Source organism: Numida meleagris, chromosome 3 (assembly GCF_002078875.1).
Source record: "Numida meleagris isolate 19003 breed g44 Domestic line chromosome 3, NumMel1.0, whole genome shotgun sequence".
NCBI lineage: Eukaryota > Metazoa > Chordata > Aves > Galliformes > Numididae > Numida > Numida meleagris.
In genome coordinates this window covers 3,951,317-3,962,525 of record NC_034411.1, presented here as the reverse complement: position 1 = coordinate 3,962,525, position 11,209 = coordinate 3,951,317, and the positions used below count along the sequence as shown (strand labels likewise).

The window sequence follows — 11,209 nt, the reverse complement described above, 5'->3', positions numbered from 1 at the left end:
AGCCGGGCACGGCCCGCGGGCTGCAGCAGCGAAATCCTCCCGGTGCTTCGTGTTCGGGGAGGAGAGGGGAGGGGAAGAGAGGGGAGGGGAGGGGAAGAGAGGGGAGGGGAGGGCTTTCACCTAGGAACTGGCTTTGGAAATATGAGACTGTCCTGCACCTCCAAGCCTCCAAGTATGGGAGTCCCTCCCCAAAAGCAACAGGACGAGCAGGCAGATCCAACTCCCCAGTAGAACCCCTACGTACATGGGGCTATTTTTCTTGCCATACAGGTTCCCAGTAATGTTGCTTACCCAAGAAATCAAATCAGCCAGCTGCATTTAAAAAAGAAAGTTTTGGTTCTGTTGAATCAACATCTTCTGATGGCAAAAGTGCAATTTTTTGTATCTTTCATTTCAGCTCCAACAACATAGCTCTCTGGGACAGCTAAAGATGACAACAGATGACAGCTAATGAACACTAACAAAATCAAAAACCCCTTTATTCTCTCCTCTATTCCTTTTAACCAAATACAAACAAACAATGAGAAAAATAAATCCATAAAACAAGTCTTTTAGTTAGAGATGCCGTTAGTTAATTTAAGAACAGGACTTTTGTCAGAAGTGTTTTACTTCATTTTACTACAAGTTCTAACCCAAAATTGACAGCAGAAGGTAAAATACTTAATTTTACATTACTTCCTTATGATTTGACAGCTTACAGTGCAAACAGGATCTCTGTTTTCTTTCTGATGCTTTAGATATAAGCCTGCAGGTATATATATAAACTCTGCTTGGATGAAAGTTAAAGTTGCCTTTGCCTAAGCAAAAATTCAGCAGCCCACTTCTACCATCAGGTTCCATTTCTATTTCCTGAACAGATGTTCCACTTCTTTGCACCAAGAAAGACAAAAAGAAGCTGAAGTTGTATGGGCTCAGAAGCAGTGGCCCATTTTGTGCAGGATTTAGAAACCTGGCATCTGAGTCACACAGAAAATGAAAATTTTTGAAATTCTTCTCAAAGTACCACTAGAACACTTCGCTTATTCACGTCTTACAGAGCACAACAAACATTCCGAACACAAACACATTTCTAAGCTAATAACAGCATCTCTTCCATCAACTCTTCTTTTACTTCTTTCACTTGCTGAAAAAGCAGAACTGAAACATTCTGCAGGTGGCCTGAAATCCACTGGAGTCAACACATACATTCCATACAGACTTCAAAAGAGCCCCATCCCCATTCAGAGCAATACAAGTCAAACACTTCTGACTGCTGTCCAGCATAGCTTCCATGATTTACATTTATAGTCTACTAATGCTCAAAAAAAAAAAAAAAAAACTGTGAAACAACACATGCAACACAAACTTGTTCATTCTGCTTTCTTTCCTACAGTAATTCTAATTTGTTTGCCATCAGTATTTCTACTCTCCCTCTCCTGAACACTGCACAATTCACTCAGTAAAAACTGATGTTTTATCTTCTGGGAAAGAGGTGAAAAAGCACAACAAATAAAATCCCATCAATTTCATACAGTCCATTTTATTTAGTGAACACAGCAGAAATAGGTAAGGATGGCAAGAAAGCAGATACTGAGAGAAGTTGGCGGGGAGATTATTACACACAATGACATGACACTGTAAGACTGGATCTGCACTACACAGGAGGTACGCAAACAAGTGAGAGTGGAATAAGAGGAATTTTTCATACCAATTGTTGCTGTTTAAAACAGAACGTGATCATCCACTTGTCCAGAAATGTTATTAAGTATTACAGCAGAAGAAAAATTACAGGCAGAGAAATGCAGCGAGAACTGTATCTGTTAGAATTTCTCCTGGGGTACATAAGCTACATAAGCTCTGAAGAATGAAGAAACACCTTTCCGATCCCTCCCTTGAACTTTGAGGAAATGATACCCAAGCTCCTCTGTGAAAAGTAAAAAAAAGGGACCGAACAACTTATGAAGCTTTCCCTTTTTTATTAGTGATACATTACGATAACTTCTATTTGGGTAAAAAGAAAAAAAGATGCAATCAACTGGATGCGACCTGAAAAGATATCCCCTTGTTCTTTTTTCTAATATCCATGGAATTTTTTTTTTTTTGTATACAGAATCACAGAATCATAGAATTGTTTGAGTTGGAAGAGACCCTTAAAGGCTATCCAGACCAACTGCCCTGCACTGAACAGGGACACCTACAGCTCCATCACGTAGGTGCTCAGAGTCCTGTCCAGCCTGACTTTAAATATCTCCTAGGATGGTGTATCCACCACCTCTCTGGGCAACCTGCGCCAGCACCTCATCGACCTTAGTGTAAAAAAAACTTCTTCCTCATATCTACTCTAAATCTCCCCTATTTTCTTTTAAACCATTTCCCCTCATCACAACAGATCTTGCTAAAGAGTCTGTCCCCTTCCATCTTATAGCCTCCCTCTAGATACGGAAAGGCCGCTATCAGGTCTCCAAGTAGCTCAGGGAATGTAATTTGAAAGAGCACATCAACTCATCTCCCACAGCTAAATAATCACTCTATCCAGTCAGTTAGCATTTTAGCTGTAGCTGGACTCCTGAGGAAGTGGGACACATAAAGCAGAAAAACACATTTGATACATGCTTGCGCTCATCTCCTCCAAAAGCACCTGTTTATGTCAACCAACTTTAACCAAAAGTCATGGAGCAACAGAGCTTCAAGGACATTACGCTCCTATGAGTTTCATAGAAACAGGAGTCACAGAGATAAGAAGTACTCCGCTAAGGTTCTTCCCTGCGGAAAAAGCTGTATTATGCATTTCACATGAGAAAATCAGCCCAGAAGTTCAGTTGTGAAACTTCAAACTAAAACTCATTTGGGTCCATTGCTTGCTGGAGCCACTAATACTAAATATAAGACTATCCACTAATGCTACAAATAATAATCGTACTAACACACATATTCACTACGCATATTTCACCACAACAACAGCGTGTGGTGTTTATGCAATAAACATCTAGGACATTCCTCTTTGGATCTCAGCACTGAGGTTTTTGTACAAGTCTCACGACATGACTATCAGCAGATGTTAACCTTGTACACTAGCTGACAGCACGCCTTCTCCTTAACCCTACCTGCAAAGAGAGTTTGCAATATCCATATGGTCCACATTCACAAGGAAAACAGCAAAGATGTTTATAGACCTAAAAATAAGCAAAACCTTTCAGCAATATAGGTGAAACCAGTACAGATATCTGGAAGTAAGAAAGTCAACTGTGAGAATGAGGGGCTGGAAGCAACTATCATTCCTACCTGGTTCAGTGCAATTTCTGACATACAGCTTCCCACCGTCCCCTGGGACTTCCGTCATGTTGTCCTCATTTGCTTGCAGTAGCTGTCTCCCGCTCCACTTGCCATCGTTTTCCACAGAAAAGCTCAAAGCATCATAACCTAAAGCAAAAGAACAGCAGATACATGAGTCTGCACAAGAAAAGCAACTTGTGATCCTGTTCCTGTATGCTTAAACCATCTGCATGCCATGGAAAGGAAGCGAATATCTCACTCTAAACCATACTGGTGTGGCCTCACCTTGTGTACTGTGTGCAGTTTTGGGCACCACAGTACAAAAAGGTCATAAAACTAGTAGAGAGAGTCCAAGGGAGGTCTACAAAGATGGGAAAGGGTCCAGAGGGGAAGATGTTTAAGGAGCACTGAGGCCCTGGGTTTGCTCAGTGCAGAGCAGAGGAGCTGAGGGGAGGCCTCTTGGCGGCTGCAGCTCCTCACAGGGAGCAGAGGGCAGCACGGAGCTCTGCTCTCTGTGACAGCGACAGGGCCCGAGGGAACGGCATGGAGCTGTGCCAGGGGAGGGGCAGGTGGGGGTGAGGGAAAGGCTCTGCCCCACAGGGCGGTGGGCATGGCACAGGCTGCCCAGGGCAGTGGGCACGGCCCCAGTGCCGGAGCTCAGGGAGCTCTGAGACACTGCTCTCAGACATTGGGGGTGGGGGTGCTGTGTGGGCCCCAGGGTTGGACTCGAAGATCCTCGTGGGTTCCTTACAACTCGGGATATTCTGTGATTCTGTGATTTCAAACCCATTGCCTTTTGTATTAAAAACAGCAGCATTTCTAATCACACTGGAAAGGTACATCCTGTTCTCTCCACATTCCAGTTAGTCCCAAAAACTGGAGGAGTCTGGTTCATTCCTCCACAACTTCACTTGTTGAAAAGTTCTTAACGAAAGTGCATCTAAGATCTCACAAGAAGTACTGAGTGCTAATAGGTTTAAAATTGGAGCATCCTCCATTGTTGCCGGGAGAAACAAACAAAAAAGCACAAATCCCTGCACCTCAGTTTGCTAGACCTGTATCAGCAAAACTGCTGAATTTTGCACACGCTGAGAAGACATTTAAGCCACTTCTGCTTATGATTACCATCAAGTTTGCTGCTGAATGAGGCCTAAGAGATGCAGTGTTTGACACAGAAGTCAAGCAGGCTTCTTTGTGAATCAATAATGTGCTCTGTAGGTGTTGGGAAAGCTCCATCCCCTCAGAGCAAGCAGTTCCTCATGACTTCAGACAGAGTTCAGCAACCCACATAGTACAGAAAACAGAAGCAGGGGACTGTGTCAGAGAGGACAGGGTACTGAGGTGTAAGAGCAATCACTGTTTTCAAATTATGTTTTGTAATAAACATTGGAACAGTTATTTTCACTCAAGTGGTCAATAGGGATCCATTTCAGTATCCTGTGTCCAGTGCAATCATAGAGTCACCGAAGTTGGAAAAGACCTCCGAGATCATCAAGACCAGCAATCAGCCCACCCCTCCCCCCCATGCCCACTGACCACGTCCCTCAGTGCCACATCCCCATGGCTTTGGAACACCTCCAGTGACGGTGACCCCACCACTCCCTGGGCAGCCTGTGCCAATATCTCACCACTCTTGGAGAAGAAATGTTTCTTAACATCCAACCCCAACCTCCCCTGGCATAACTTAAAGCCATCACTTCTTGTCCTGTCAGTGTCTGATGATCCCAGAGGGAAGGCTCCTGAACATGCTCCCCACAGGCCAGACACAGCTTTTCAATGCATTATGAAGCATTCATTCATAAACATGAAGTAAGCAGCAACTTTTAGGTTCTGCTCACAGAGCAGAAAGCAACTGATAAAAATGTCTTTATAAGGATACAGCCACATCTTCTCTCCAAGTGGTTATTACTCCCAACTGCACCATTTCTCCCATCCAACACAGCCTCTCTGAACTACACAGGTCACAGGTATGGGGCCAGAGCATGCCTTCGAGATACGTCAGGAGTCTTCCCTACTTCAAATCATCATGAAACACCTACTGACATCAGAAACTTTATATTCAACAGGAAAAAGGGATAAACCTTAGACCAGCTGATGTTACGCATTTTAGACCAGAGAGTCTGAGCTTACTCTCTATCATGCCCTGGCACGTGTAGTCCTTCAAACACGAGGTGTGTGTACATTTACTGACTTCACATTTTCCAAACTTCAGCCATTTTGCTTTTGCTTGCCAGTTTCTTTGCTAACAAGACCCAGAGCTGACTGCAAAACCACCTCATGCAACCACTGTTGGTCCTTCACAGCTGTCAAACATGTTTTTTCAGCACTCCATGCAACTGCTGTTGAGAACACTAAGAAACAAACCCCTAAGTCTCTTCCTGGGCCATTAGGCAGTGAAACAGAATCACCACCCAGAAGGCAAGGAAGTAGCAAAGAGTAAAAAAGTGGGGAGCCTGGAGTGAAACACTCTCAGACTGCTGCAAAAGATTAAAGACGCTGGCACCAGCACTTTGCCACAAAGAAGCAACAAAGAAAAGTGGATCTTGAGAAGCAAGTGCAGGCAGCTGGGCAAGCAACAGACTGAAAAGTTGACTGGCTGGGAACTAAAAGCTGTTTCTGTGCAATAAACGTGAAGTCTCCCATTTACAGCACAGAATATCAAACTGCAGGCATTCTGGAGCAGCTTCATGATCCAAACTGATCAACTGGTTCCAGCCAAAGATCGAACTCTGCATTTTGCTGCCAGGCTTACAAGGCACAGGAATGATTCTGGATATCAACACACAACGTAACATACAATTACTTCATCTCATTACTTCTTATCCTTCCCTTGCTTTACTCCCCTCTTTGGCTTTGCATTGGTGCTGCAATGTGAAACTCTGTTTTAGCAATGTCAACAAAAACAGCTGGCTGTTTTCCATGGCACTCTTGGCACAATGCTGCTTGGTCTTAGACGTCATGTCTGCCTGCTTAGCCAAAAGCACATACTCTTATGTCAGCCCCATGCATCCAATAGTTTTAAATTCAAGTGAGGAAAGAAAAAGTCACAAGGGGGAAAATGACAGTTGTACAGGCAGCCTTAAGTAACTTGTTCCCCAAGGAAAAAAAAAAAAAGTCTGCACCTTGATAAACTAAATATCACCATTTTAAGCTTTAGGCATTTGTACTATTCCCCACTTGCTTTACAAACTTCAGAGAACACTGTTTGTTTTGTCTGTGAGCATGGGTGAGAGCTTCAGCTGCGAGTTAACAAACCTCACTGATAGAAGTGGACGGAGTTTCTCAAAATGAGCACACACAGTAATGCAACATCAGGCATCTTCCTTAATAATAAACATACTCTGGTAATCAAGCTAAGCAGTTTCAGTTCCACATACTTGCTGTTTTTCCAAGCAGAGAGGCTCTTCTCCAAGCAGTCGGAGTGTTGCTGCAGGGAGGGAAGGCAGCAGGGAGAACCCACAAGGTCTGCAGCAACCCAGAAGTTCCTGCAGAAACCTCTTCTGCTTCCTCCCAGCCCTAAACAGCTTTCTGGCAGCTGTCCCATGGCAGTACTTGCACCTCACCAACCCAAAAGCACACGAGTTGTCGTTCTCTGCTTTTGTTCCTGTACTGCCTTTCATAAAATAAATCAGACACTGTGGACGGTGCGCTTCCACTGGCCTTGTCCCTTTAAATAAGACAGCAAGTGCTTTTGTGTTTGTTTGCTGCGAACCCCTGTAGCTGCCAAGTCAGGGTGGCAGCCCTGTGACAACACGCACTCCAGCGACATCACTGACCTGCCCTACTTCTGATTATAACAACGAAACAGAGTGGAAAGAAGAACTGGTCAAGTTGCCCAAAAGTTCTGAAAATGCTCTGCATGTGACCCAAAACTCCACGTGGGAGCTTGCGAGTTCCTTATGCTATTCCAGATGGCTCTGGCTGCAGTTTACAACTTTCAGCACCGCAGGAACACAGTTAAGCACATCCTAACCTGCACTTTTCAGCAGGAAGAGTACTATTTCATCATGTTACACAGCACTCTGGTGTTCCTCAGTCACACACTGATCTCAGAGTATCTGTTTTCGGCATCAAGCCACATGAACCTCAGCAAGTCAGAATCCAGCTGGACCTCAGTGGTGACGATTAAAGGACCGCAACCCCATCACTCAGATGAGGGCATTTCATGAAGCTGGCCACGGCATGGTGGGCTTTTCACCTGAGTCTTCAAAAATATATTTTACCCTATAAACAGAGGGAAAAGAAAATACAGGGAGGTAATCATCCCTCCACACTGGCACTGGTGAGGCTGCACCTCGAGTGCTGCGCTCAGTGCTGGGCCCTCACTGCAAGAAAGGCACCGAGGCCTGGAGCGTGTCCAGAGAAGGGCAGCGGAGCTGTGAGGGCTCTGGAGCACAAGTGTGATGGGGAGCGGCTGAGGGAGCTGGGGGTGTTCAGTGTGGAGAAGAGGAGGCTCAGGGGAGACCTCATCGCTCTCTGCAACGACCTGAGCAATGGGGTAACAGCTCTTCTGCTGTTCCCAGGTAACAGCAATAGGATGAGAAGGAACGGCCTCACGTTGTGCCAGGGAGGTTCACGTTGTGTGTTAGGAACAATTCCTTCTCAGACAGAGCGGTGAGGTACTGGCAGAGGCTGCCCAGGGAGTGGTGGGGTCACCGTCCCTGAAGGTGTTCAGAGCTGTGGGGATGTGGCACTGAGGGACATGGGAGGACGTGCTGGGTCTGGCTTGATGGCTGGACTAGATGACCTTAGAGGTCTTTTCCAACCTTAACGATTCTATGATTCTAAGAGAAAAAATAAATTTGGGAGTAAGTAAGGGGAAAAAATCAGAGTCTTGAGGTTTAATGAAGTCATGGAAACCCCTCCTCGACTACACATGTGTAAAGCCATAACACAAGTGTATCACAGCACTGCTCTTTCAAAGCGGGTCAGGTCAGAGGACAAGATAACCCTAAATGAACAGAGGAGAATTAGAAACTCAGGCATGATGTTCAGCTGGGATAACAACTTGAACCACGATGTATAAACTGACCTGCAGTAGAGGGTTTGGCCACCAGTGCCAAAGCACAATGAAGGTGAAGCTGCCGTAAGCAAGGAGGTCGCACAGCTAAGGGCTGGCAGAGCAGAGGCTGGCGCAGCAGACAGACAAAGGGACAGATCTGTCACCGAGGCCTTTTGGAAGCATAATGCCTTGCTGCCAATGGCTTTGCATTGTTGGCAGTTATCCTTGTCTCTTGCTGACAATAAACTACTTTCTATGCAAACTGCTAGATCCTGCTGGTGGAAGCCAAAAACAGCACAGCTTTTCTGGAATACGTTTGCCCTCCCTCCTCTCGTCTGTCCCTTTTATCTATTGTTTTGATGGTGGCGGTTTCGGTTTTCAGAGGGTTGGGTTTTTTTGTTTTTTATTTTGAACCAGCTGAATTATCTCCCTCTCCCTGAAACTTCCCTACAGTGAATACCACAGGGAAATATTCCTGCGGAAGTGAAGATCTGGAGCATCCAAGCCCAAGCTCCCACACTACAAACCAGGTGCAAGCAGCATTAGTGAGGGAGCAGGTGAGCACCCACCCAGCCCACAGCCCCAGGTTTCTGCTAGAGCAATCAGATCCAGCACGGATTTTCACAGGGTAATCTGAGCTCAGGATTGCATAAGCATTTCAGAAACGGATTATCTTTCTTTGCAGTCTGATTTGGGAGATGTTTCCTTTCAGAATCATCAGCAGCTAAGACCATAAATAAAGCATCCTCGGGGAAAATGCAAAACCAAAACAACTACACCTGGCTTTGAAGAGCAGCCAGTTCCTTCCATCTGATTTCAAAGCTTTATTTCTATGCGTATCAGTCTGAGTGGAAGAAAGTGGGACAGGAGAGTAGGAGAAACATGCTGGCCAAGCCACCATCATTTTTAATACTTGTATATGGCAAGCATGGCATCGACGCCACACTCTTTTTAGAGATTCAAGCTAAGCAGTTCAGTAAAAACTCTCCTTCTAACATTAAGGCCAACGTCAGAAACCACAGCATTCATATCCTAGGTAGTACACAGATTCCACAAGAACCTATGCATCCCTGCATGCACTTCTTCACTGTCCTCAGCAGCGTCAGTTTTAAGCTTAGATAACTAGCTTGGTACCTTGTGCCAAAAACAGTCATAGGATATGACACTATCTGAGGTTGCCTTTATTGTTCATTACCAGTTTGCTCAGAAACTTATATTGTATTTATTATTCATACCAGTTTGACCATTAAATTTGCCATTCCCTTCTTCTTGCTTTACATGAAAGTATGGAAGAGCACCTAAAACAACCACTTTTTAAGCCTCCCTATCATTTCTCCCATGATACAGATCCCCTCTAAGAGGAACAGTGTTTTTTTGCTTTTTTTCTTCTTTTCATAATCTTTTCATGCCCCTAATCATTTTCATCATTTTTCCTTGGACTTTCCCCTCTGTCCCCACTAAACCACACGTGATACTCAAGGTGAGAGTTTCCCACTGATCCATACAACAGGACTCTGTATTTTTAGCTTGATTCTCTGAGTTTCCTTTCTCTGGTACATCCCAACTCTTCCACTAGCCCTTTCACTTCATTAACATTTCCCCATTTACAGAGAGGGCTGAACATTGGTGATATTCTCACCCTGCTCTCTCAGGGGACACCACACAATCCCAACACGTGCTCAGATTCCCTGTGACTCCTTTTTTCTGCATTTCTAAAAGTTCCTCCAAGTCCCTTCTTGCGTTGGCCACCTCCTCGACTCCATTTACCAACTCTCCCCACTGCTGGCAATCCACAAGCGCTGCTCCAAATCTTCCCAGAGCATTGTCCAAAACCTGGGCTTCATCCAAAGCTCAGTGAAACCAGAAGAAAAGGTCCTTCAGAGTAAGAAGCAAAGAATCAAAGGGCAAGAATAGCAGCAGTAATACATTTTACTGAAGTGACTTTATAAGTGGTTACACCACAAGTCACACAGGTCATTCCTGATGACTGTATCAGTGAAGTCACTCATCACAGTTTTCTTCTCTCAGGACAGGGAGCAAAGAAAAATTAGCAATAACGATTTTAAAAATAACCTACAGCTGATTTTCCACCAGTTAGTTACAGTGCTACTTTTTATAACGTTCCAAGACAGTGTGGCTGCTTGAACCTGGAAATCAAAGCTTTATCTGGCAGAAAAAAGCAGTAATTGAGAGGCTCACTGTTCTCAGACAGATCCTTTTTTCTTGTAGCACTTGGACAATGTCACACAGTAAGAGCGTAATTCCCTGGAGGAGATGTATCTTCTAAAAGCAGTGGAAAATCAGTTGTATTCTAAACTCATATGACAGGGTACAGACTCGGTGGTTTGGAGGGGGGATTTTTTTGTTTGTTTAGGAGCTGAACGCTCACTTCTCCCTCCTGCACATTTATATATTTCTCACCTAATTCTGAGCTGACATGGGGAAAACAAGACAGTTTTTGGTCAGGTGAAATGTTTTAGTCAACTTGGAATCAAATATTTTAGTTTGGCTTAGTTTTTCCTTTTAAACTTTTAGCTAAGTCTAATTCTGTAGAATTAAATTAAGTCTGAAAATATCATAGAGATATATGGAAAAGAGGAAGCTGCAGCTCTTTCAGAAAAAAAGAAACAGAGTGAGAGAGAAAAGAAAATAAACCACAACTTTTTTCCCAGTTTAATCCTATTCTCACCTTTGCAGCCCTGCCTGCATAAAAAAGCAAGAGTGAAAAGGGAGCTTTTGTGCTTCATTTCAACACAAACACATCTTCCACGTTAAAGACGACCATTTCTCCCCTTCATTTTCCTTACTGCTCCTTTCCCCTCGTGCCCCTCTGCAACTACACTACATTACTCTGGAACCGCTGTTTAATCATTATTATTTACTGCCTGTAGACCGAAAGAATCACACTAGGCACTTTCCAACATGGAGACACAGTCTCAGCCCCAGAGAATACAC

General features: G+C 44.3%; 1 protein-coding gene across 4 annotated transcripts in view; it reads right to left on the bottom strand.

Moving 5' to 3' along the window:
• SLC24A3 (solute carrier family 24 member 3) overlaps positions 1-11,209 on the bottom strand; it is a 147,823-nt gene that overhangs the window by 110,696 nt on the left and 25,918 nt on the right. For all 4 annotated transcript variants that reach the window (XR_002436829.1, XM_021391630.1, XM_021391631.1 and 1 more), the window contains exon 2: positions 3,262-3,399. Coding sequence is in view for 3 of the 4 variants with exons in the window: in XM_021391630.1 (XP_021247305.1) it covers positions 3,262-3,399 (138 nt within the window). In the remaining variant the exon portion in view is untranslated. The remainder of the gene's footprint in view (positions 1-3,261; positions 3,400-11,209) is intronic.